This window comes from Trichoderma atroviride, chromosome 2 (genome assembly GCF_020647795.1).
Source record: "Trichoderma atroviride chromosome 2, complete sequence".
Classification (NCBI taxonomy): domain Eukaryota; kingdom Fungi; phylum Ascomycota; class Sordariomycetes; order Hypocreales; family Hypocreaceae; genus Trichoderma; species Trichoderma atroviride.
The window spans coordinates 2,570,651-2,597,112 of NC_089401.1; the positions used below are offsets into that span (position 1 = coordinate 2,570,651).

Below are 26,462 nucleotides of genomic sequence, written 5' to 3' on the forward strand. Positions count from 1 at the left end.
AGCGGCCAGCTATCGTGAACTCTGTCGATCCTGCGGCGCATCTCATCTGCCGCACTGGGACTCCAGGGCCTGTCCGTATTAGACTAGCCATGGTGATATTATTAGCCTCCCCAAACAAGACCGTCAATGTCGGATCGGCGCCCAAAGTGGACTCTCCTGCCGTTAGCAGCAGCACGAAGCGCAAATCATGTTTCTCCTGAGGCAGGCATTGGGACTAAAATATTACTGGTCGGTGACCACGCCAGTTGTGAGATGAGCTGAAGAAGGTAGCGGTGCTATGTACAAGTATGTTTGGTCCAAGGATGTGCTGCCAATACGACTCTCCATATTGGGTAGAGCTGCCAAGGCAAAGTGTCGAGCTTTTCACTGGTATCCAAAGGGTCTTGCTGTACAAGTATGCCTAGCGACAACAGGTATGCCTCAGCGACACACATGAATCAGTATATACAATGTACGTATGTGCTGTTTTGTGTAAACTATTATGCAGTAGTTTACGTTGACGAATACAACCTTGCAGCTGGAATCGTGATATCCTAGAGATGCGATCTCATCACATATCGATTTCTTTCACCCAAATTATTTCATGATTTCTTTCTTCTCTAAAGAATTCCTTGGGCTGCTTCAACACCGTTGTATCACATGTATTCTGCCTAGCACAACTACTGCTTACGGGATTCATTGTGGCTTGCGACTCTCACGCTAGCATCGCCCGCTATGCTGCAAAGACATTGCCCTGGCACCTGATGTAGATAAATAGGCGAATTGATGAAGACGGACTTGTGCTCACTTTTGGGACGCTACCGGCAGACATACATAATCTGGTTTAAATCGCAAGTACCCCTTGGTCAGGGGAATGCGCAAAACACGTGGTGACGGCCTCTAAAAAACGCCACGGAAGCTCTCCTTCTTTCACGGGGCGTTTGGATTCCGCATGGCCTGTGTCTAGGAGATTGGAGCATTAAAGATGGCGCCGACTATTGCTCCCTGTGCAGTTGTGCTTGGATTGATTCAGTATAGTTTTGTGTTTGGTGTATACTGTAGTAACCTCTACGAAGCTGGTGGGAAATCAGACTCTTTGTTCGTTTACGCCGTAACTGAGTCATGTTCAATACTGATAATTTAAAATGACGTACAAAAATTAAAAGAACTGTTTTGGGTAACTGTAGTTTTCCATATTCAGCATTATCACGCCACTCTGTGTAGGTTCGGTGAATAAAGCAGCACTTGCAGTGTCGATTCATGAATACTCGTTGCCGTTCTTGCAAGAAGAATGAGAACGTTGCAGCTACAATGATTGAGAATCATCTCCCATATATTTTAAAAAAGGCCAAATATACTACTTAAAACTACATAATATTTAGGCTAGTCTAAGTGGCATCTAAATCTGCAAGGTACCCGTTGAAGAAAGCGGACACTTTGCACTCCTTCGATTTGGAGTAGTAGCAGCTGGGTGGATGATTGTGACACTAAGATGCCTCTCACATGTATCTCGAGATGGAAAGGGGAAACGTTTTTTAAGGAGAGGCTTGGTTAGTATTAATTTTGAGGATATGGATTTTATTTGTATTTGTGGTGAATATATTGTCTTTTAATTGTATTTTGATGAGGTAGAAGGAAAAAACGAGGCTTGGTCATGGCGCTATTACATGGCTGCAAACCAGCCTGTTGGATTCTCATGTATGCTGCATTAACCTGGTTGGCCCAACCTACACACCTAGAATTTTCATAGTTTAAAATCTGCTTATAACAAAATAAAATAATAAATAATTGATATTTTACTCACAATCAATTGTAGATGAATAGCCAGTCGTCGAGTCCAGAATGGCCTTTGTCTCAGTCGGCACAGACCCCCGCATTATGTAACTCCCCCAGTGAGCACACCATCGTGTGAAGAAAAAAAAAACACAAACACCATCGCGACAACTCATCTCACAAGCAGCCAAGAATTTCCCTCAAGACATCTGTTGAGAAGCAAGACATAGATACAGAGCCCTCGTATCATGGCCAACTCCCACGGCGTCACGGCCGCCAACCCATCGGAGGAAACGGCTCTGCTATCCGGCCTATCAGACATCACCGCCATCAACGGCTACGCAGCATCACCATCATCGCAGCCGCAAGCCGCGACAGCAACACAGGATGGATCCCCAGAGGACGGGCCAAATCACACCATCAGCTTTGCTCGAAGCATGTCCATTGCCATGAGCCTCTTTGTGCTCATCTTCTTCCACAGTGAGTATCTAACCCACTATATATATAATCATCATCATCACTGACACAGCCATCAGCAACAAACATGTCCGGCCTCGCCATGATCCAAGGCTCCCTCGCCGCAGACCTCCACTCCCCCTCCCAGACAATGTGGTTCACCACCAGCTACCTCATCGCCAGCTCCTCCCTGACGCCCCTCGCCGGCAGCCTCGCCACCACCTTCTCCCCGCGCGCCATCGTCCTGCCCACCGCGGTGCTCTTCTCGCTCGGCAGCCTGCTGGCTTCTCGCGCGCATTCCTTTGCCGCTTTCATGGCGGGCAGGGTCGTCATGGGCTGCGGCGGCGCGGGCGTCGTCGTCATGTCGGTGGTGTTTGTGATTGAGCTGGCGGGCAAGAGGAGGAGGGGCGTCATGATTGGGGTTGTCAACACGGCGTATACGATGGGCGTTTCGGTGGGGGCGGCGGTTTATGGCGTGTTGCAGCCGGTGATTGGATGGGTGAGTTTTTTTTTTTTCGTTGGTCTTCGATTTTGTTCGTGAGATGCAAATTTTGCTAATTTCATGACTGACAGAGACCGCTCTTCTGGCTGCAATCTGTGATGCTCCTCCTGGCCGGCTTGGGACTCTATCTCAGCTTGCCAACGTCCATGTCCTCTGCCTCTGAACAGAATGGACAGAAACCCATCTCCATAAGACAGAAGCTCGCCAACATAGACTACCTCGGCGCAGTCCTCCTCGTAAGTTGCCCCCCCTTTCCCGAAGATACAATGCTAAAACACCATCTAGATCACCACCATCGTCCTCTTCCTCTCCTCCCTCGCAGGCGACATCCACCTCACCCCCCTCCTCCTCTCCCTGCTCTCCCTCCTCGCCTTCATCCTTGTCGAATTCACCCTCACGTCCCACCCCATCATCCCCCTCTCCGTCCTCTCCTCGCGCGGCATCCTCCTCTCCTGCCTCTCCCAGCTGGGCCTCCTCACCGGCCGCATGAGCATCATCTTCTACACGCCAATCTTCATGCTCGCCGTGCGCGGCAGCTCCGCCGCCACCGCGGGCTCCGTCCTCATCGCCAGCAACGTCGCGCTCTCCCTCGGCGGCCTGCTCATCGGCTGGCTGCACATTCGGCGCGCGGGGTCCTACTACGCCTCGCTGCTCGTGTCCATCTTGTGCCTCGACGTGACGTTTTACGCGCTGGCCGAGCTGTCGCGCCCATATACGCCGTCGTACGTCTTTGTCGCCACCGTCTGCTTCAGCGGCTTCGTGACGGGCATCGTCATCAACTACGCGCTCGTGCACATCCTGCATCTAAGCCACGCAAACACAGAGTACGTCACCACCAGCCTTTTCGCCACCTTTCGCGGCTTCGGCGCCAGTTTCGGCACGTCCCTCGGTGGAGGCATCTTCTACCGCATCCTGCGGTCCGATCTCGTCGCGGGGTTTCTCGCCCTCGACGGGACGGCTGAGCTTGGCCCGGCGAGGAGGCGGCTCGTGGATAGACTGCTCGAGTCTCCGGAACTTGTCTGGCACGGCGGCGAGCTGTTGAGGCTGGAGCCGCAGGAGAGACAGATTGCCGTGGAGGGATACGCAGATGCCATCAGGGGCGTGTGGCGAGCTGCCGCGGTGTTGGGAGTGTTTGTTGTTGCGGTGCAGGCTGCGGCTGGATGGACGTCTCCTAGAGAGGAGGGAGCTGGAAAGTTGCAACATGAGCATGAGCATGAGCACGAGGCATGATGTGAGTTATATCGACATGATGTGCTGCTTATGATGTTATTTTTATTCGAGTGATTTAAGCATGCATGTTATACGCGCGTACTACCTGCATATAGATCACACAAGTTTTTGTACAGGGCTATATCATTATTTCTTTTAACATTAAGTAACTAACTGGCCAATCACTGCATGGCATTAATGTCTTCAAGCCGTTCAACATGCGTGCTATGCAAACCCCTAACCCTCGTCATATATATACATCAACTCCTTCCTGCTCCCCAATCATCATATAAATACATACAGCAGCCCACGTAACATCATTTTTTTTGTACAAATGTTTCATTGGAATCGGTGTGAAGAATCCCTTTCTTATAAAACTTGTCAACGTATCCTCTTTGCGGCTGGTAAATATTATTCTTGCCCCTTTTACCCAGCAGAGAGAGAGCTTGCTATTCATGTACATGTGCCTCAATATCATCACATCGTGGAAATCAAATCCGAGAGGAGAAATCAGAAAGGACATGATCAAAGATCAAGGATAAAACATGTGGAAAGTAGTCCCTTATTTTCGGCCATCAAGTTATGAGGAACCGGCTGTGCCCGACAAGAAGAAATCGAGCTCGCTCTTCAGCCCACTGTTCTGCCTCTGCTCGTCATTGGCAAGTTGTTCCAACAAGCTCATAAAAGGATCCTTCTCGTCGCCCGTCGTGCCAGTGCTGCCCGTGTGGCTCTTATTGCTCGGGCTAGGAGCCGTCGCGCCCGGAGTGGCCTGGCCAACTCCCGCTTGCCATGTCGCAGGACTGCCATAGGCACTGGCAGGTATTGTTCCAAACATGATGTCGAATCCGCCGCTGGTATCGTTGATGGCTGGCTGCTGAGGAATGTTGGATGGGTTCTGGGAAGATGCGAGGTTGTAAGTGAATGTGGGACTAAATGCCATGCCGCCCATGGCAGCCATGCCTCCTGGGCCCGGATGAGCAGGATGTGAAAGGCCAAAGCCGCCCATGGCTGGATGAGAGTCGACAGAGCTGCGCATGGCGCTCATGTGATGTTGCTGTTGCTGTTGAGGATCCAGGTGCGTGGGCATCATCTCGGCCATGGCAGCAACTGCAGGATTTGACGGAGCGGCCATCAACCCTGACTGCATTGGCATAGTTTGGCGGGGATAGCTCGTCACCGACATGGTAGGAGTGAGGGGTAGAGGAATGCCCTGGAGGGAAGGTTGCGGCGTATTCTTGCGTTTATGGCTCGGCCTGTTTTCCGTGGGCCACGGAGATTGCACGTCAGACAAGGGAGTCGGTTCATTGGAGTAGTCAACCAGCTCATCCGCCAAACTAAGATTGGCCGTGTCGAAATGGAAAGTTGGTCCGCCGGGCCCTCCAATGTTGGAATATCTGTCGAAAAAGTCTTCGAGCTGGAAGCCGGGGGTATATCGCATTGCGCTTGCGGTAAGCGTCTTGACCAGCTCTCGATGAGCCTCGTACAGCCGTCGCAGCATATCTCGCTGGTGCTGAACAATGGCCCACGTAAACCGCAGGTCGCTCAGGAACTGCATCTCGCGTGATAAGAAATCTGAGGAGGCGGAGAAGGCGCTCATCTCGCCGCTGGTGCCTTGCTTGCCGTAATGTGCGCCGTGGATATGAACGGTACCGGCGGTGCAGATGCAGTAGCCGACGAATGACGGCCACTCAATGGTCTGCATCTGCCTACCCATTTCTGCCAGCTCCGTAATGGCATTTGCGTGGAAGAAGCACATGTTGGTGGCCTCAATCTGCCATGACTGGTGCTGTCCGTTTCCGGCTAACTCGGCGAGGCTGATGGGGAGGAAAGGTCTGTAGATCAAGCAGTGAATGAGATGGTAGATTAGTTTGCACAAGACGAGTACGGTTGAGTCGGGTTGACCAAACAGAACATCTGTCGTGGCGAAAACGCCATCTGTGCCCGACGCCCAAACGTCCAAGTCTTGTCTGATCTTGGATAGATTTGACAGCGAGTGCCAAGGGAAATGTGAGTCGCCCTTGACACCTCCGGCTGCAAGGTATCGATTCGTTACACCTAGGATGCGCGTTATGTCAATGAGCATGCCCGAAGTGCCCTGGGACTTTTTGCCGCTGCCCTGGAAATACTGCAGGTTGGATCCGCAAAGGAAGAAATCGCCGTCCACGGGCATTCCAGAGACCACTGGAGACCATGAGGGAAGTCTGAGAGCAATACAGTCGTCGCCGATGAGCGATGGACGCTTAGAACCAGAGGCTGAGAAGCGGTCTAATAGGTAGCATGACCAGAAGAGCTGCCTTCGAGTTTCTCGCTCCAAGGGTGTAATTTGTGCCTGCGGGTCCATCTCCCGATGTAGCTCGAGCGCCATGATCATGCCAATAGCATTGGCTGTATTCAAGGTTAGATGTGCCATTCTTTTTGATGTGTTATGGAAGCCTAACTGGCAGGGGGGGATATGTACGTACTGATTAGCATAAAGGCCTTCCTCCCCTTTCCAGAGGCGGTATATGCAATCGCCAACAAGACAATTGCTTGGAGATTGTCAATGGAAGGCTCATCAATGTCGATGGCGCTCCTAGCGCGAGAGGCGTAGTCATCGCCCAGTTTGACGGCTGCCCGAAACCCATTGGGATGTGGCGTATGCCTATATAAGAGGTAAGAAAGCTGGTCACAGTAACGAGTATGAAGCCTAGAAAACGGCTGAAGATGCGTTGAGTGTGATGACAAAGGCATACCTAGCGGCAACGGCAGCAATGGCGTTGAACAGAAAGGGCGGGAGCTGATTGAGCTGGATGCGTTTCCGGATGAGCGTTTCATCCACGATGTGGAAAGGCTTGTTGTGGAAGCGGTTGAAATAGGTGTCAAGAAGAGCATCTGTCTGTACGGAGGGTGTGGCGGGGTCTCTATTGTCGTGATTAGTATTCTATTAGTATTCACTAAAGCAGATGCCAATACTATATAAAGGCAAGGCGCAACCCACCCAGTCGTCGATGTCTGTGGAGAAAAAAGCGGTAGCTCTGTGACATTAGGAGTCGTTGTCGTCGTCGTCTTGTCCTCGGTCGCCCGTCGCTTAGCAACAGGTTCTGCAGCATCTCGCTCGGCTGGCTGCCTCTTTGTCGCTGATTCCGCTGCTTGGGGCTCTTGCGTCGTCGATTCTGACGAAGATGGCTGTTCGCTTTCGGCGTTCTTCTCCTTCAGCTTGGCTTCCAACCCGTCCACTCTCTTCAGGAGAGCCTCCAAGACATCAGTCTTTGGCCCTCGCTTCTTGGGCACGGCATCTATAAGGGACCAATTGGCATGAGTACTTGTACCAAAGTTTAAAAACCGGGTTGCCGCGACGCGGATGTCTCCAAGAGCTCGTTCGTGGCTCTCGGAAGGAATCCCCCCATTTCTCCCCCCTCCACCCCACCATAAGGAGGCGGAAGCAGAACTTACCGTATACACACGGGCATTGAAACACCAGACACGCTTCGCAAGATGGGCGAAGACGATTACACTTGATCTAATGCATAAATTGAAGGTTAGATACACGCCGTGTCAGAAAAGAGGCTTTGCGCACAGTATTTTATAATCACGGTGGATATCAAATAGGGGAGCAGGAGGGGAAGCGCTGCAATGCCAGGCAGACTCACCTTTCGCTTCCGGCACGACTTGCAATTCATCGACTCGCGAGGCTCCGAATTGACGTTGCGCGCAGGCAGGCGCTCAATGCCAACCTGAGGCCGCTGCGGCGGAAGAGCGACGGGCTGGGCCGCAGGGCGATGCGGAGCGTTCATTGCGGTTGGAGCTGCAACTGCAGAACGCGCGGGCCGAGGCTGCGGTGCGAGGCCGGCGCGGCGGTTGGCGATGTCTCCGGCCGGGGAACAGAGTCACGGGCGGACAAGACTGGTTGACGGAGAAAATGCAGCAAAAAGGGTCCAGACGGGCGACGTGAGGCCGTGAGGCTGAGGTTGCGGGCGGACGAGGATTGGCGGCGGGAAGAGGGACAGGAGACGTTTGGCGGAAAGATGCGACGGGACAAGTGGTTTCCGCCTTGGGAGCCCTAGCGGTTTGCGGGCTACGAGGATGTCACTGGCCGGATCTGCGACTCGTTCATGACCACGTTTCGTCGTGCCTGGGCGGTCGCGTACAGTAATGGCAATATTGAAGAGGCCAGATGCTGCTGCTGCAAGATTGGACGGACGGCGGTTTTGTCTGGTCTCGAGACGGGACTCGCACTCAACCCCAGACCCACTGCCAGTCGTCAAAGTCGGGATGCAGGAATTGGAAGACACGACGCCGCAGATATAGCTCGGCGACGATCGCTACTCGGAGTCTGGGATCAATCTTAAACGGTGCAGTGCAGTGCAGAATAGGCTGCGTGCAGTTCCAGGCTCGGCCTCTCTTTGGGAAGCAAAAGGGCTGCAGGTGTCGAGAACTCCATCAATGAATCCGGTCCCTTGCTCGGCGTCCTTTCCCCAGCGGGCACCCACCACAAACAGCTGCGGGTGTGGCTGCTACCGACGCCTCTCGGCAACCCGCCCATGCTTCCAGTGCTGGCGCCCTATGAACAAGTAGCTTCAGAGCAAAGGGACCGGCCTGGGATGGCCGTCGAGGCTAAGCAGCGTCTAGTGGGCAGCCACCCCCATTCCGGAGCACATCGTGGATTACATGTACCTTGCCGTGCCTTGCCTTGCCTATTCCTTGCCCTGTCCGCCGGCCGGCCTTACAGAGCGGTGCTCCGCCAGTCTGAGCTCCCTGGAGACTACAAGTAAGTAGTACTGCCAACTTACACACCAGACATTGAAAGCCGGTTCTGCACGGTGACTCGCCATCCCCACTTGTTCCGAAACCCTTGCCCAAGTGGTGGCATGAGAGAAATAGTAGTTGTCTATTTTGGTCCATGCAGTTGTCAGAGACTGCCAGACATTGCGCGGAATAGATACGCATCGGAATAGGACTTGTCGTCAGGCTCTGCAGATGACAGGCAGCCAGTGGCTGTTTGACGCCCAGCAAGCATGTGAATCAGAAACCAAGGACGGCGTTTGGCCAAAGGTATTTCGGCGTTAGCACTGGCACCGCCCTCGCAAAAGGCTCCTCTCGTGTGCTGCTGCGGGCGACGTTCCAAGCAAAGCGTGACATCGTGGCCGTTCTATCCAGTCTCTTCATGCAGTGAGAGCGGCGCACCATCCCGCGTTGTCGGGTCTCGTGAGGCAAGCAAAGGCCCGACATGACATGATGTGACGATTTGATGCGTTGTGGAAGACGAGCAAGGGGCCAATTAGCAACGGGTTCTTCTCGGGCCCTCGCCGAACGAACTGAAGCCTGGCACAAGCCGTGTTGCATCCAACAGGCGATGCAATGCGATAGTCTTCAGCCCTATCGTCAAACCCGGCTCGAGTATGTGCACATGCACCTACTTAACATTATTACCTTGCCCAATCACACCGGGCATACCGTCGATATCTCGAGGCTACATGTACCCTGCCAACCTGCCAAAGCGGGATACAGGTACAGCAGACTAGACTGGCAGCATACACATACTTCGAACCCAGTATGGACAAACAATGAGGCCGGTCTTTTCTTCGCACCGCACGCCTGCACAGCTGCGTATTGCCGCATCAAGCCCGCTGGCGGTCTCATCTCACCCAAACGAACCGGGGTCTGCCTTCTCCATGCATGCTAGTGCTACGCTGCAGTCGCACCGGCTCAAACTTGGCCCCAGGCACGCGCAGGGCTCTTCTCCTTTTTGATGACAGCCCCGTCCAACTGCCGAGCAGAAATCCAGCCCGCCTCTCGCACTTTGCTGTCGTTTTCTGTCTCTCCAACGAATCCGCGACGTCGGGATTCCGATTCCTTGATTTTCGAGTGTGATGTGATGCCCATCAGCCGCATTGCATCTTGGGCTAGGCCTTCGCTCATCCCGCGCCTCTCGCTTACTCACCCTCTTTGATACAGGCAACTAACTAGTATAACGACTCCGTACTACCTACAGTACCCCCCAGCCGTGCTATTTGACACGCCCATTTCCCACTGGGTGGTATCTTGTGGGGGTGGCTGGGGTTCGTGCCGCCTTCATCGACTGGGCATGCCATGCCCTGCAGCAAAAGTTACTCCATCTTAGCCCAGCGAAGAGGGTTTCCCATCCCAGCAAAGAGGGCTAACTTTGTAAAAAGCTCCTCTTTATTTCTTAATGTTCCTCTTTTTTTCTTTTTTGTTCGTTTAACAGGGGTCGCCTGGCCTTGTCTGGAACCACGTTGGAATAAACCCGACTAGAGCCGCTGGTCCATATACTATCTATCTGCCACAACGTTAACTGATACTGGGCCTGCCATATTACAGGACCAGTTAAAAATAAATAAAGGAGTTAAAAAAAAAAAGAAGACAACACTCAGAACTCGGAACAAAAGAAACGCCTCCCGCAAAACTAAGCTCGGATCCCTCAAAACTGAGTCAGCCAAAACATCTAGGCTGGCACGCACTGAATCTGATCGATCGAAACAGGCCTCGGCCGTGCACGACACAGGGGTTGGTTTAGGTACATCGGGGCAGGAAAGCAAACAAGTCTGTCCGCTTCCTCTCTTCCGGTTGCCTCCTTTACAAATTCCTAAAACAGACAGAAACCAGCAAATGGAAAACAAGTTCTTTGTTTAAACGAGATGCCTCCACTTTATGAATTGTTTTCTTTTTTTTCCCAAGTTTGAAACCAGCTCATCTGTTATCTCGCGCGGAAATAATTCCAGAAGCCATATACTATACTAGCCGTCCGCCCCTTCCCTCTTCAAGATCGAGGGGCATATCGTATATGATTGAATAGATTGCAAGGTTTGTTCAAAATAGTGGCGTGTCGGGCCAAAAACCTGGACTTTTTGTTTGTTTTTTTGTTCAGGGACTCGGCTAGGCCGCCGCCGAGCTGAAGAGCTAACTCGGGGAAATCAAGCTCCTTCCTAGCTGGTTCATAGCAGCATCGTATATCTCACCACTGGCCCCATTGGATACCCAAAAATAAAAAGATGACAACAGGGAGAAAGGAAAAAAAAAAAAAAACGGACAGATGCCGCTGCAAATGACTCGCATCTGTAGAGGATTCGATGTGCCCGGAGCAACAGTAATACTTGCCAATATGAAAATTCGCAAAAAAAGAGGAAGACGAGTCGAATTTCCAAGGTTAATAGGAGCATCATCACGGAAGAGATTCGACTGCCATGAATAGCAGGAATTAATATCAAAAAGACGCCATGCAGCTTCATAGCCTAGTTGAATTCCACTTTCAACTCGTCTTCACAATTAACCAACAATCTCAGCATATACTATGTACAAGACATGACAAATACCCAACTCTCCCCACCGCGCGCTTAATGCTGCCAAGATAGTATTGTAGCGGTAAGAATAGGTACAAGCTCGGTTGGCAAATCGCATAGCCCAGCAGGGCCGTTACACTCGGCATAGTGATAATGCATGCTTCCATGCTTGCTGATTCAAGGAAACGGGGAGTGTCCGCCGCCCCCCCTCCCCTTGTCAGCTACCAAAACTAACTCCCCAGCTTGCGAAACGCGCTTCCAAACATCAAGCTATACTTGGGGTACTAGGGAGTGTGAAGCCCTTTGCACTTGTAAGCACGATTTATAGGATGAAGCAGAAAAGAAGCGCAAGCGAGTGCATGAGCATGAGGCAATCCAGAGACGGTATTAGACAAAAGAGAGTACCTAGCCGCAAGAGAAGAAAACAAGAGTCATGCGAAGCTCGCTTCAGTCAGCGCTTATTCCAAAGCGCATGCAGATCTGATGCTAATTGATGAGCTCTTTGGCGCCATGCCGTTTCGTCCAACCGTCGGCAATGGGACCTCGGAACATTTCCTCTTTAAGCTGTTATCCAAAGCCAACCCTATCTCGATTCCTGATGCTACCAGGTACAGCAGGTACTATAAGTACTTGTACAGAGCAGGCACTGTCCCTAGCAGTTCGTGAATACGAGCACGGTCACTTTACCTACTCCAGGTAGAAGTCTGCGTCGTCTGCATCATAGCTCGCAAGGATATAAGCGAACGAGCGATAGGTAGTAATCCCAGAAGCAACAGTCGAGGGGCAAAAACCACTTCTCAGGTCCATCCAAGGCAAGCAAATCTTTCATTATTCAGTCTCCCCCTCAACAAAAAGGCAATAAATATCTGTAATCGGAAGTTTTTGGTCAGCAGCTCCCTCTTTCGCCGTAGCACAAAGCAACCTACTCATTCGTCCGGCCGCATCCGTTCCCTCTTCTCGCTATTCGCCCTTTTTTGCCCCTCCCAAAATCCCTACTGCCCTAAAGTTCTTGCCCATCGCCCCGATGCAATGTACGAGGTGTGTAAGCTGACCGTTCAGGCCCGCTTACGGCACCGACCGGGGGGACCACCATGCACAAGATTCACTTCCGAGGACCACGTTGTTGATTTTGGTCTAGACTTGTGTGTTGTGTCGTATATCAAGGGTACATTCAGGCAGGCTTCCGTCGTAATAACGATGATGATGATGCCGGATATATTTCCGCTCTCGACTGTACTGTAGATCCTCCACGTTCTTTGCAGGTGCGTATACAAGCCGCAATCTCCGATATCAACCCGAAACCTCTCCTTCCCTTTCATCGATTATATACAGCGTGTATGTCTCCCGTATACAATGGTATATGTATATATATAAGAATCAGAACAGATAGCATAAAAAGAAAAGAGAGAAAAAAAAAAAAAACATCCACCCCCTCCCGCAGCAATACGCCATGTATCAATGCATACCCTCTGCTCTGGCCACTGGTTTCGCTTCCAACGCCACAGATGCAAATACACCAAACAACATTGAAGAAAGAAGACACCAACCGTCTTCCATGTCGGCCTTGTCCGAAAAAAAAGAGTAAAATTACAGGCAAGAAAACAGCTCAGTAGACAAAAAAATCCCTCTCTTTTCTCAGCGCTGGCCCCCATTAAAACGAGGACTAGACCATTTCTCAGTGGGTATTATAATATCAGCCAGATCCTTTCGAAAATCGAAATCGTTTTAGCTTCTCAGAACAAGTTCCTACCGCTAGCCAGTCGTACGAAGCTGTATGGTACGTTTTGGCCAACAAGCAGCCGCAGGCTCTCGACCGTCGTAAAGGCCGCAACGTCAGCCGCATCGTATGCGGTAAACCCGCTCTGTTCGGCAACTGCAACGGGATCGTTCTTCTGGTGCGATGCCGCCTCGGCCAGGTTCAAAAAGACCTTTTTCGTGTTCGATGACGCTTCGGGATCGGCCTCTCCAAAAACTCGCAGCAACATGCCGACAATGTTGCTCTTGCCTCGGCCAAGGGCCGATATGATAACGAATGGCGCTCGGTTGTCTGCCACGGATCGGGCACGCTGAAGGCTTTCCATGCTGATGAATTGTTCGATCGGGGGCGCGTTTCGGGCCAATGTCGATGGCGTCCTGAAGCCAACGGTGTATATCTTTGACATCTTGAGGGCTTTCAGCGCAAAGAAGACTGGCGCGGCGTCGTCGGCAGTCAATGCTAGCACTACTGCTGTGCGGTCAAAGTATGCAGAGGGGGCTAGATCACGGGTTAGTGTAGACAGGATGCCTCTCCAACTGGCATTGTCAAAGACTAATGAGGTGTTCGAGGTCAAGCCCGGCTGCCCTCCCGGCGGTAATGCGCCGTCATATTGAGAAGGCGGTGTCGCGTTCAATCCGGAAGCCGCAGGCTTCACAACGATTGTGTCAATGATACCGATCCCCTGTGCCGCCTCGGACAGGATTGGCCCTTTGCCGTTCTGCAGCGTCGCAAACCAAGGATTGTGCCTCATGATGGTCTGGTACGACAATCCCGGGTCGAGATAGGCACCTCCAAAGTCTCTCTGGTTGCACCATGCCTGGATACCTGCCGGGTTGTTGTGCTGGCGCTCTACCACAGCAAATTGGTGCGGTAGCCCCAGCTCGTTGAAGCATTTCTCGTAAAAGGGCGCTCGCGGGGCAATATTCCGAGCAGCAGCGCTGCTGATGCCGTAGAAGTACTTCTTTGGAAGCTGGCCGAGCAGTGCCAGGGCGCCGTTGATCTCGGCCGTGCTCATCTGGCCGGGAGCCGCGATGATGGGTAGGAGGGGATGCGTGATGGGTGAGAATACCGTGTTTAGTGTTCTTGAAAACTGGCCAATTTCGCCCATATTGACAGCCGAGAGTGGTGGCGCGTCTGGATACTCGGCCTTGATCTTTGAGCGGAAGTACTCAAGCTCAAAGTTCTCGTTGTGGTCGTTGATTATGGCAATCATCTTGACGATATCGGCATACTGCTTGGATTTTACGAAGACGTCCTGTGCGTATTGCGACGGCCACTTGAACGTGCCCGAGAAGTCGTGGAATGCAGACATGATGCGAGAGTTCCCCCTCTTTTCGTATAGCTTCTTTCGAATATGCTCGGGCAGCCACAACTCAACATCGATATACTCGACGCCCCACTGGACGGCCCGGTAGAGGTATTCATAGTACAAGTCGGGCTTGTCCATGGGAAACTTTCCATTTTCATTTGTGCATCTGGTGGTGAAGATGATGGGAAGCTCTGTTCTCTGGCGCAGTAGCATGACCTGTTGTCCGACGTAGCTCAGGCTCGGGATATCAGAAAAGGCGCCGTCGCCCTTGGGCTCGCGCAGAAGATCCACACGGATCTCGACCGCATCAGCCCCAACGGTGAGAATATCCAAGTTGGGAAGAGCCGCATGAACGTCTGGAAATGTGGTGGAGATGAAGAAGGTCCTCGATTTGGCCATCAGCTGACTGTGCGGGCTAGTCTGGCCCAGTGTGAATGAGATGAATCGTGCGAGGTCGCGTCTGGAAAAGGGCGTTTCGGTATACAGAAACTCATAGTCGCAGTGGATGGAGAGATGCAGGTCGGGAGGCATGCCGAGGTCGACGCAGTGGGCATTAATCGCCACGAGGAGCTGCTGGTCCCTCTCCTCCACGTCGTGTTTGGCGTCTCCAAGCGGCAGGCCAATGACGAAGCCCTCGTCCTCACGATCAACATCTTTAAAGTGCTGCTTCAGCTTGACCGGCTTGCCCAGAACCTCTGCGAAAACAGAGACGACGCTGTCCTGCCCCTGCCCATACACGATGACGACGATCCGAGCATCGCCCGTCTGCGGCGCGCCCTTCATCAGTCCGCTGTCAATCATAACCGGGTCATTGCCGGCGCTGCCATCAACGTCCATGCTGCCAGACTCTGCGCTTTGGCTGGTGATTCGCTGTGAAGGCACAGATGCTGGCGCGGGCGATGGGCTTACCAGCAGTTGCTGGACAGCGGCCATTGTACTGTCGAGTTGTGCCGGGCTAGCTTGGCCCGAGCGATGAAAACTGACAGATGCCTCGAGCTCCAGGCGGTCGGCCGTCCCGGTAAAATGCAAGACGCCGCCTGCAGAAGGCTTCAATGTTGTGTGTCTTTTAGCGGCCCTGCAAACTCCACGTTACACGAGCCCAGGGGAGGCGGGGAATAGATGGCCCTAGCAATCGAGCTCAAGTGTGAAGAGACGCACTCACTCTCTTGCAATCCCGCAGCGCCAAAGGCCAAGGGGCGGTGGTTTAGTGAGTGTTGCGGGCGACGAAAGCGCTTCGACTCTTGGCCACCTGCCGTATGATAGGCACAGCGAGCCTGGTAACTGAATCCGCAAGATCGGCTAAACTCCGAGTTTCACTAGGCAGCAGCTATTCGCGAAGAATGGCGTCTAGTTGCGCTACGAATGAAGGTCTCAGACGGCCCCTGAAGAATTGAGACGAAACCCCGGTTCGGGCAGGTCGCAAGCAGCAGAAGGATTGCGATGCGGGCGGTGTTCGTCTATCGACAAAATAGTGGCTCATGCAGCCAGCCGCTCCAATAAGCCAGTAGGAGCACCGACTGGCAACCGATGGACCGGATAGTCTCCGACCGCTGTGACACGAGAAGAGAGGGAATGGTTGTGGAAAATTCTAGCGTCAGTGGCGAGGGCAGGCTCGGTGTCGCCAGAGACGGCAGATGGCAGGCCTTAATAAGAGGCAGCCCAGAGGATTCGACTCTGCGCGATACGCAGCAGGATACGCAGGTTAGAGGCCAACCAAGATTAAAGAGGATCCCTTTGTTCGCCTGGAAAAAGCAGCAGGTCCCTGGCACCTCCTTGGACCAAAGACTTACATGAAGCGGAGGCGTTAGTGAATCTTGATCCTTCCTATAGGCCAGGAGCAAGACCGAGCTCGGTGGTGTGCCGCTCGTGTGTGTCGGATACGCAAATCGGTGCGTGTCGTCGTAGTCGTAAGATGTTAATCGGTCCAGAATCTGGGCTTAATGGTCGGTGGCTTATGATGGAAGCGAGAGCAGATTGGTTATCATAATTTCCCTCAAAAGCCGAAGTATCCCTTTCCCTTTTCCTTTTTTTTCCCCCTTCTTTATTTTCCCTCTTTCTGTTCTTCCGCAGCAGACTTTGCTTGTTCCCGGGTTAGATATCCACGGGCTGCGCCCTTAGGATGAAGTCGCAAACCTGTTTCTGCAACCCACCAGACCCTGAGTGATCGACTGATGACAAGAAAAAGGGGGGGAGGTAAAAATCTAGAGCAGGGAAATAACTTGAAGGCCCTAAATAGAGGCAAAAAGGTGCAGCCGCGATGATGGAGAAGGACAAAGTGACGGGATGCGCCCAGAACAACGCTCAAGGCTCTTGGCGCTGCTTGGCGACTTTTGTGTGATGGCTCCAGGTCACAGGATCGCAGCGACTCGCAACGCAGCTTTACAACGCACCCGGTGCCGTTAGACGAGAGGCCGAGCCCGATGCGCCAGGAATCCGCGAGGAGGATTTGGTTGATGTTGAAAAAGAGCCTGTACACGGCCTGGCTAGGCATGGAAGCCAGCGCAGCGTGGGGTTTTGCGCGCCAGTCATTCTTCTCCGTCCCAGGGCCCAGCTTTGGTGGGGTGCGCCGCAAATCGCCAACCCCAGCGCGGGAGCCGCTGGAGCTATTGCTGGAGCAGGGCCCTGAAGAACGGCGCTGGCTGGCAGTGGGCCGGAAGCGATTCGCAGCGGGCAAGGCTGACCTCGCTAAGGCCGCAAAAGGACAGGCCCAGCAGCGCGCTAGCCAGGCCTCTGTGCAGCGCCGGAGAGCAGAAATTCTCCCTATTTGCCGGCGCCGTTTGGGACGCAGCAATTCTCCGCCAATCACGGCGCGAACCCCCCCGCATACCTGGCCGAGATTACCCCCCCAATGAGACGTCAACTTGTTTAAACTTGCATCGACCTCCAGGTCTATCTCTGCGGAGGTACTGGATCCAGCCGGATTTCCCTTCATCTCCGTACATGTCAGCGGGCGTTGCTCCTTGGCTTGGGGCTCAAATTGAGCCATGGAATAGATGATACGGGGCGTAGGAAGCACGAAGGATGCGAAGCGTATCATGGTACTACGACAACTACTACTAGGACTGGCAGCTAAAAGTACAAAGTACTATAACGCTACTGTACCACGATCTGATAATTCCAATACATGAGCAACAGTACATGTCCTCTCCTGTCAGCAGGAGCTTTGCTTCAAACAAAAAAACCGCCCGTTATTGCCATTAGTGAACGCCGCGGAACCCCAAGCCGGAGGAATTCTCTACCACGGATCGAGTCCCCACGGAACATAGATGTGACTTCACTTACAGCCTCCTATACTGCGAATGGAACACCTGTCGCGGAATGCCGCCATCCCTTATCCCCTATCCTTCTGCCCGTCCGTTTGCGGGCAAACTCCATCAAGGAAAATACAAGTCCTTCCTATCACGTCTGGTGGAAAAAACGATGCCAGGGCTGTGCTTCAGACTCTAGTCGGTAGGTACTGCAATTTTTGCAACACTAGCGGCGTCGACGCGGAGTTAATCTGTTCTTTTTTGGCAAATGTCATCTCAGCTATATGTAATCTGCCAGTTGGTACATACGATCCCCCTGTTTGTTCTGTACATGTATGTAAGATTCTATGTGCCTGTCAGCAGGATACCCGTCTATCGGTAGACTAGCCAAATTCACGACTAATCCATGGGATATCAGAATCTACAGCTGCTAGAATACATTGGCCTCGTGTCTACTGCATATAGTATCAGGCCACACATTGTTCTCCAGCATATATTCCATCCTTTGAGCTAGGAAAAGGCTCAAAACACCAAGCTGCGTGTAGGAGCATCTCGCGTTTGCCCCTCTCAACCGGCTAGCAGAATAAGACCGAACTGGCTCCAGATTTCGTGGGGGGACAGAAATGCCGGAGTGTAACTTTCCATACCTAGGTAGGTACCACGGGTACTTTAAGTCCAGCTCCTTGTTTGAGATCAGCAGCATGGACGAGTTCACTGCTCAGTCATCAAACGGGTTGAGTACACGTATTATCATCGTCTTGACCCCCGCGGAATATACATGTAATTACATGTAGAGTATTAATCATAGATCCATTGCGCACGGGCGTACATTGTCAAAGGCGTAAAATATCGAGTTCCCATAGAAAGCAGTATCTGGTGTAGGTATGTGATTCTTGACCGATTAGGTAGTGTTGCACTTCCTTCTTTCGAACATGAGACAAGCGCTGGCAGTTTACTAAACAACACGATTTTGGTCTTTTTCGCACGGCTTTTGATATGCGATCGGTACTGCCTTATACCATGATCTTGGATGGTCCATACATGATGTGAACAATGAACACATTCGCCTATCTCGTTATCGTGGAGGCGTTCCAAAATATGATGAAGCTAGAATAAAATTCCACGAATAGGCAGCCAGGCTCTTGGCAGTCCAGTATCGCAAGAACTCACGCATAGCGTGCCAAGATAAGGATTTCTCAGACCCAAATACATGTGCTACGAGCTGTCATGTAATGGTATATCAAGATTGTGGTTCTCTCGACCCGTGGCTTGGTCAGCGGAGGCTTCGCCCGCTTTCAAACCTTGTTAGATATTCTTTGCCCGGCACTTACGAAAAGCCTACCGTTTTGAGTAGGGAGGGTTACATGTACATGTATCCAGCACCTCGTTTTATTATCCAGTACTCTGGTTATAGCATACTAAGCTACTGCTGCTTTTGCCCTTTCTACTACTATTACTGTTACCACCGTTAATACTGCCATCACTGCTACCACTGCGATTTCCAAGTCTATATAGTAACTAATGTTTCTTACATGTATTGAGACTCATTACATGTATCTTGTTGAGCTACAGCCAAAGTGTTGGGTAATAGAACTGGGGCGTCGGATCACCGTTCCCTTCAAGTCTCTATCGTACAGATGAATACCAATGTCAAACGGGTAACTGCCAGGTACTTTACCTTACACAATGATACAACCTACCAAAAGCAGCAATCTAAAGCGAACGCATGTACAACTCGTAGATAGGCTTCTAGACTAGGTAACTACATGTACCCAGTAGTACGGCCCGGCAACGGTCCGCAGTGCCGTATGAGGCTTCTCCGGCGCGGCTTCTCGCATCGGTATCTCTTGGTTTTTTCAATTAACAGTATGTGTACATTTTACATATAGATGCAACGTGGGATAAGGTTGGGAGGCATCGGGCCGTGGAGAATCTGAGCACTTGGGGGGGATACGGCGGCCGTCAAGCTGCAGACCGAGGATCCCACTCTCTCATACCCGCCCCCTGCTTGTCCGGGCCATCTCAACGATATTCGGAATCCGGCAAAGCAGCAATAAAAGCATCTTCGCCTAGCAGACACCCGTGTAGTGTAGGCCCCTGGTCAGTATGAGCCGCGGCATAGCATGTAATTACAAAGTGTACGGAGCTGGATTCTACATGTACTTTGTATGCCCAAACACCATGCTTGAGAAACGCACAACGAGCCGGAATATCTTTCAACAAAATGCTCTCATTATTAATGTATTTCCATAAGCAAGCATAAAACACGCAATATTTCTTCCGTCGAATTACTACCAGCAGCAGCAGTCCACCGGCAGACTAGTTGCATGAACCATGTGCTAGTAGGTAGCTGAAGACAATGGAGCTGTCAATTATTTATCCGAGTCAGCTTTTGGACCAGATTCCGATCAAGTTGCCCTCAGTATCGATAAATCGAGCATAATGGCCCATATCCCCACCAATCTCCGTCTTGTGCCTTGAAGATAGTCAGCGAGCTTTACTTGTACTATTTCCGTCTTTATCCTTGTTCCTTCCAAGAAGAGAATAGAGAGAAAGAAAGAAGAAGCAGGGAGCGATTCAACGTACAGGTGCTTCTGACCACCGAGCCTTTCGACCTCTTCGAGTGTATCCTTGCAGTTCTTCACGTAAAAGCTCGGGTGAACGGAAATGGCATCTGTTGAGCCCATCGATTGGTTGATGACGTGATATCCGTCTTCCATCACGGTAAATGCCCCCTGCAGCGTTTTTCCGCGATTGAAGTGGTGGAGCTCCTTGACGCCGGGCCGATCGCTGGGGATGGCTTCGGGGCTGATGTCCCAGTTGAATATCTCGGCATAAAAGGCCTTGGCCCGGTCGATGTTTACAACGGGGACGGTGAGCCAGCACATCTGGCCGTATGATTCCTGTTACAGCGTGGGTAAGTTTCAGGAGCATGGTAGTAAACGGCATCTCGACTGGCTAGAACATGGGCAACTCATGGTTACCTCGATGGGCACCTCGGTATGGTTAGACGACGACATGACTTGGGGTGCTGGCGATATTCAAGAGCTGGTATTAGATGTGTTTATATAGGCAAGACTATGGAAGCAAATTTCTGGATGTTAGTGGTGAGCGAGTTGTGGTTTGACGTAGATTGGCGACTGGGTTCACGCGATATTTATAAGAGGGCAAATCAATGCCTCTTTGGAGTCTGGGCTGCCAAGTTGGCTGCATAATGACAGCGATGAGCGCATGCTTCAGCAGTGGCTTCACGGGTGGCGCAAAACTTGGCACAGGACCTAAGCCTTCATGACAAAGTGTGAAGATGAATTGCCTGTTTCTACGGGCCAAGTCACAGCTTGTAACTGCTTTAAGCTCAGCTCGTTGGGGCCGGTTCTCGTTGCTGCTTTGCGCCTAGGCTGAAATAGCAGAGTGCTTCTTTCAAGTATAAGATGCTGCTTCAAACTAGCTGTGACTGCTACAGACTCTTTTCACTTGGATCTGAACGATGCCCAATTTCGAGATCAACTAAACACAGCAAGCTATTTGTCATGGACGCCGTGCCAGCTCGTCAAAAGGCAGCTAATCGCCAGATGGCCAAAACTGTAAATCGATGGGCGGCTTGTAGGGTAGCAAGCGTCGCAGCAATCCAAGTCCAAGTACAAGTAAGCGCTGATCAAAGCTGGAGAAGCTCTGGAATCGACTCTTCTTCGCCTTCCAGCCCCACCCAGCCACCGCAAAGTGCCGACTCCATTGTCCGTCTCTCGGCCAATCACACGCGAGCAAGCTGAACGCACGTCACGGCTGCAGCAACTTCCAATCGGCCTAAAGATCAGCTGTTTGCGCTCGACGGCAGCTGCTCTTCTCTGCTTCTGCAATTGCCATCTATCTCTGTGGCTTCGAAACCGGGTCGCGCATCATCAATTCATCGCAGTCGAGCTTGTCTGATTGGCATTTTTGACATTGGAAGAGGACACCGTCTTTTTTGTTCTTCTCACTTCACTAAGTCGCCTTCTGTCGCGTGTGTCTGATAGCTGCGAAGCTGCCAAGCAAGCTCTTCACCATGGCGGATCCCGTTGCCGAGACGCGACCAGCTGACGAGGCTGCGCCTGTCGCAGAGGCAATTGCCGAAGAGACGAGCAAGACTGACGTTGCTGGACAAGTTGAGGCCGAGGCAGAGGCAAACGACGATGCGGCGGCACCCGCAGAGGCAGGGCTAGAGTCCGAGGTGGACGATGACATCAAGTCGAAAAAGGTCACCCTCGCCGACCTGAGTGCCAAGGGCACCGCGCTCTACGCCCACAAGAAATACGAGGGCGCCGCCGACATCTTTTCGAGAGCGAGCATCCTCCAGGCCGAAATCAATGGCGAGACCGCACCGGAGAACGCCGAGATCCTGTTCCACTACGGCCGCAGCTTGTTCAAGGTCGGCCAGAGCAAGAGCGACGTCCTCGGCGGCTCTGCGCCCGTCGAGAAGAAAAAGGCAAACGGCGGTGCTTCCTCCAAGAAGGCTGCCAAACCGGACGAGGAAAAGGCTGCCAATACTGCGGGCCAGCCAGCAGAGGGGAAAGAGAACAAGGGCGATGACAAGAGCGATGTTCCAGAGGGCAAGAAGCTCTTCTTCCAGTTCACGGGCGACGAGAACTTTGACGACGAGTCTGACGAAGACGAGGTGGGTAATATGCCAGCATTTTGTGTTCGCTGTCTAATTACCCATCGTTTGAACCAATCTAGGGCCAGGAAGAGGGAGACCAAGACGAGGAAGAAGACGACGACCTTGCCACTGCCTTTGAGATTCTCGATCTCGCCCGCGTCTGTTACCACAAGCAGCTGGAGAAGCTGAGAGAAGAAGAAGAGGCAGAGGGCAAGGGCAAGGAAGCCGCCAAGGAAGACTCTTCAGCCGTCAGACACATCAAAGAGCGCCTGGCAGAGACCCACGACTGCCTCGCCGAGATTTCGCTTGAGAACGAGCGGTACGTTTAACCGAACTGATATCCTCTTTTTCTCTTGCGGCGCCCATGACGATGCGAGACGCAGCTAATCGGATGGTCCTGTATAGATACCCCAACGCCATTGAGGATGGGCGCACGTCTCTCAACTACAAGATCGATCTGTACCCCGAAGAGTCTGAAATCATCGCCGAGGCGCATTACAAGCTCTCTCTTGCGCTAGAGTTTGCCTCCCTTACCGTTGCTGATGATGAGGGCAAGAACACCAAGCGCGAGGAGATTGACCAGACCCTGCGCGACGAAGCTGTTGTCGAGATGGAGGCTGCCATCAAGAGCTTCAAGCTCAAGATGCAGACTATCGAAGTCGAAATTGCTAGCTCAGCATCTCCAGAAGACAACGAGCTATCGCGCAAGGCCGTTGAGGAGATGAAGGAGGTCATTGCTGACTTGGAGCAAAGAGTATGTTGCAGACTTTCGGAAGGACCTGGTCTCGATTCCATGTATGCCCAGCGCGCTTCTTGCTAACATAAAATCACAGCTTGTCGACCTTAAAAAAGATCCTCTCAGCGCCAGCGACCTACTGAGCGAAGGAGTCAACCCTCTAGGCGGCCTTCTCGGCGCTGCTCTCGGCGGATCTGCTGCTGAAGTGCAAGCCCGCGTTGAAGAGGCCACCAAGAACGCCGTGGACCTTTCAAGCCTTGTGCGAAAAAAGAAGCCCAAGGATGACGAGGCTACCACTCCTACGAATGGTAGTAAGCGCAAGGCCGACGAGGAATCTACCGAGCTTGAATCGAAAAAGGCCAAGGTGGTGGAAGAGCAGCCTGCTGAGGCCGAGGAATAAGCCCTTCTACTCACTACCGATTTTTTTTTCTTATGCCGCTGGTAAGAATTCAGGAAGAGAATGCTATGTTTAGTTTTTGCTCTATAATTGGCCGTATTCACTAGTCCTTTTCGTTGGGATGAGGGACTCTTGGGAGTCTAGGAGTGGACGAGGGATAACGAGGACTGAATGGAGAGAGAGAGAAGATTCGAATAATGATCCAGAAAACCACTTTGCAGTTGTTTTGGCCATTGGAGCTTATGAGTTGGCGCACACACAACGGGTAATGAATTGACACGGTCAGGTTCAACAATGCTTGCACCTTTTTTTATTTTGCTTTTTGGTTGTATAATGAGATTAGTCCACCTATGCCGGCTTGGAATATGACGGGAAGCGAAGGAAAGCATTTATAAAATGAATTAAAAAAAAAGTTTAAAAAGTCCTCTTCCTGCTGAGTAAATGACCAAATGCTCACTCTCTCTTTCTCTTTCTCTTTGCGCCCCTTTTCTCGTGCTATATAATGCAGCTTTTCAACTTGTTGAACTTTTTAAAAGAAACAAAACATTAACAGCAGCTGATAATGATGGAGAAACAAAAAAAGTGTTCTAGAAAGAATGGCTCTTTCAAAAAGCTCATATAAATATACAGAGATGCAAAATAATTATCCATGCTCCCCTCCCTCTTAAAATCCCCTCGCTATTTCATTTTTTCAACTTCGATTTCATAACCCCGACTACAGCTTGAAGCTTCCTCCCGAGGCAATCTTGGCCGTCACCTTTGTCTTCTTGCCCTCCACGTCCGTAATCTCGCCCTTGCGATTAATCACCTTGACGCCGCCCTTCTTCAGATCCGCAATCGTCTCGCGCTGCATCTTGGCCTTTGCAGACAGCGGCTTCTTCTTCGCACCACCGCTGCCGTTGGTAGAACCAGCAGCAGCAGCAGCGGCATCCGCGCCGCCCGCCTTGCGCATGCGCTCCTTTTCGCGACGGCGGCGGCGCAGCTTGTCCTCGCGGGACATTTCCTGGCGCGCGAGGGGCAGGCCGCCGCTGGTGACAACCTCGCCCTGCTCGGCGGTGGCGGCGCCGGCCTTGTAGACCTCCTGAGGAGCCATGCGGCTGGACTCGCCGGTGATGGCGGAGGCGGTTGTCGGCTGGGCGTCCTCCATGGCGACGGCGGCGACGTCGGAAACGACGGAGACGGTGGGCGCGCTGGGCTTGGGTCTGTATTGCCAGCTGCTGAGGGCGTCGAGCTTGCTGGAGAGATCGCCCCACATTGCCTGGATCTCCTTTTCTTCGCGCTGCAGTTTCTCGTCGGACTGGCTGACGTAGGCATCCGGGTTGGCGTTCTTGACGTGCTCCTCCTCGTACACCTCCGCAAGGCTCTTGTTGGGCTTGCTGTCGTCGAGCTCAATCATGCCACGGCGGGTTCCGTTGGGCACGCCATCGACATCCGGCCGTCGGCGCAGGACCTCGTCAAACTGCTGGGCCAAGATTCGTCGCTTGATCATGTCCTCAATGCCCTCAGTCACTTCCGGCGTGATGACGGGAACGGGCTTGCCGACGTGCTCGAATTCGAGATCCTCTTCCAGGAGGGAGTTGACCGGCCGGTCCACGGCGGCGGCTTCACCAGAGAGCGTCCACTCGCGCTTTGCGACGGAGGCGGCCTCGAGCTTGCGAATCTCCTCGGCCAGCTTGGCTTGCCTTCGCTCGTGCGCGGATCGTCGGGACTTGGGATCGCCCGCTGAGACGTCGGACAGGGCGTCTTCTGAGTCGTTGTCGGACTCGTCGTCGAAGAGATCTCGGCGCACATCGGCCATGGCTCTGTCGACATCCTCATCGGCAGGTTGTATCGGCTTGAAGTGAACGCTCTTCTTTGGCTTGCCAGGCCTGCCCTTCTTGGCGGGTGGCGCAAAGAAATCTCTGTAGAAGACCCCGTTTGCGTTCATATCCATGCCTTCGTCATCCATGGCCTCATCGTCCATAGCTTCATCCTCACTGTCGCCTTCCGGTGCGTCGAGAGCCATATCACCAAATGTTGGACCATCCTCGTCATCGTCATCTTCCTCATCCTCATCTTGTAGCGGGTTTTCGTCATCATCTTCCAAGTTGTGATTGGATGATTTCTTGGACCCAGGCTTTGACTGTAATGTTGGGTCTGCATCCCAGTCTATATCTTCGTCATCGCTGTTCCGATCGGTATTGGGGTCTCCTTTTGCGTCCTGCTCTTCAAAGTATTGTGACTGTCGGTTGAACTCATCAATGTTAAAGAAGCCGTCGTTGAGGCCATCTGGATCTTCGACAAGCTCCTGGCCATCCTCCTCATCCTCCTCATCCTCATCCTCATCCTCTTCCTCGTCTAGTTCATCGTCGAGACCATTCTCCAATTCTTCTTCAAGATCTTCTTCGAGCTCGTCTTCGTCTTCCAGATCTTCTTCTAATTGATCCTCAGACAATTCCGCGTCGAGATCCTCCTCTGATCCTTCCTCCTCCTCGTCCTCTTCTTCGTCCTCCAACTCCTCATCCTCAGCATCATCTTGCTTTGCGCCTACTACCTCGCCCTCTTCTTCCAATTCATCCAACAACCCTCCCGAAAACTTCAGCACACTTCCAATTATTCTTCTCGCCTGCTGCCACACTTGATCCGTCTCGAATCCATCGACATACACCTTTCGCAGCTTCAGCACATCAATCTCCTCCTTCCTCGGCCACCCTTCTCTTTTCCTCTTCCGGGTCTCTTTCAGTCTGATTTCCTGCTCCTCGCCAACCTCCGTAGCGAATCCTTCCAGGGTGTCCTTGACCACATTCAATGACCCCGTCGGCAGCGCATCGCTCGGCTGCAAGAATACGTGCCGCTGTTCCGGCCGCAGGCTCTCTAGCAAAGACAGCAGCAGCTTGTTGTTTTCGCTGCCATTGATGCCCGTGGGCGAGATTGACGGCACCGACGTGAGCGGTAGGCCAGTCATTGTGTGCGACGAAGACGTCAGAGCTGGCGATGTGTTTGCTGCCATGCTCTATAAAAAGAAAGTTTTTTTTTTCCTTTTGCCTTCTGATAGCAGAGGCTAGTTGCGATAACGCGACGCTGGCTATGGTAGCGGAAAAAAATTTCAGTTGATTGACCAAAAGTTGCTGGCCCCGCAGCAGGATACCTTATCGCGATAAGAGCCGATAAGCAATCAATGATGAAGATCCAGAGCCCAGCTTCACAT

The 26,462-nt window shown here is 52.3% G+C and overlaps 7 protein-coding genes across 7 annotated transcripts; 2 read left to right on the forward strand and 5 right to left on the reverse strand.

Annotated features, from left to right (window-relative positions):
* Positions 1–2,000: 2,000 nt before the first annotated feature.
* TrAtP1_003643 (uncharacterized protein) lies at positions 2,001–3,940 on the forward strand (the record flags this gene model as incomplete). The annotated part of the gene is made up of 4 exons (XM_014088059.2): positions 2,001–2,232; positions 2,289–2,707; positions 2,782–2,946; positions 2,996–3,940. The coding sequence occupies 4 exons, from the start codon at positions 2,001–2,003 to the stop codon at positions 3,938–3,940; spliced, it is 1,761 nt and encodes a 586-aa protein (XP_013943534.2).
* A 559-nt stretch (positions 3,941–4,499) lies between these two features.
* Positions 4,500–7,692, reverse strand: TrAtP1_003644 (uncharacterized protein; the record flags this gene model as incomplete). Its single annotated transcript, XM_066111970.1, has 6 exons — positions 4,500–6,304; positions 6,382–6,560; positions 6,652–6,819; positions 6,897–7,194; positions 7,352–7,418; positions 7,549–7,692. The coding sequence occupies 6 exons, from the start codon at positions 7,690–7,692 to the stop codon at positions 4,500–4,502; spliced, it is 2,661 nt and encodes an 886-aa protein (XP_065968051.1).
* Positions 7,693–9,140: 1,448 nt separating this feature from the next.
* On the reverse strand, positions 9,141–10,523 carry TrAtP1_003645 (uncharacterized protein). The gene has a single exon (XM_066111971.1). It carries the CDS (start codon positions 9,815–9,817, stop codon positions 9,605–9,607), a length of 213 nt encoding a protein of 70 aa, XP_065968052.1. The 5' UTR covers positions 9,818–10,523; the 3' UTR covers positions 9,141–9,604.
* Positions 10,524–12,929: 2,406 nt separating this feature from the next.
* On the reverse strand, positions 12,930–15,194 carry TrAtP1_003646 (uncharacterized protein; the record flags this gene model as incomplete). The annotated part of the gene is made up of 1 exon (XM_066111972.1): positions 12,930–15,194. The coding sequence occupies one exon, from the start codon at positions 15,192–15,194 to the stop codon at positions 12,930–12,932; it is 2,265 nt and encodes a 754-aa protein (XP_065968053.1).
* Positions 15,195–19,721: 4,527 nt separating this feature from the next.
* On the reverse strand, positions 19,722–20,764 carry TrAtP1_003647 (uncharacterized protein). The gene is made up of 3 exons (XM_014088062.2): positions 20,494–20,764; positions 20,096–20,412; positions 19,722–19,985 (listed from the first exon to the last, which is right to left on the reverse strand). The coding sequence occupies exons 1-3, from the start codon at positions 20,527–20,529 to the stop codon at positions 19,895–19,897; spliced, it is 444 nt and encodes a 147-aa protein (XP_013943537.2). The 5' UTR covers positions 20,530–20,764; the 3' UTR covers positions 19,722–19,894.
* A 460-nt stretch (positions 20,765–21,224) lies between these two features.
* On the forward strand, positions 21,225–23,663 carry TrAtP1_003648 (uncharacterized protein). The gene is made up of 4 exons (XM_014088063.2): positions 21,225–22,160; positions 22,223–22,461; positions 22,548–22,896; positions 22,976–23,663. Exons 1-4 carry the CDS (start codon positions 21,552–21,554, stop codon positions 23,276–23,278), a joined length of 1,500 nt encoding a protein of 499 aa, XP_013943538.2. The 5' UTR covers positions 21,225–21,551; the 3' UTR covers positions 23,279–23,663.
* Positions 23,664–23,990: 327 nt separating this feature from the next.
* On the reverse strand, positions 23,991–26,264 carry TrAtP1_003649 (uncharacterized protein; the record flags this gene model as incomplete). Its single annotated transcript, XM_014088064.2, has 1 exon — positions 23,991–26,264. The coding sequence occupies one exon, from the start codon at positions 26,262–26,264 to the stop codon at positions 23,991–23,993; it is 2,274 nt and encodes a 757-aa protein (XP_013943539.2).
* Positions 26,265–26,462: the final 198 nt, after the last annotated feature.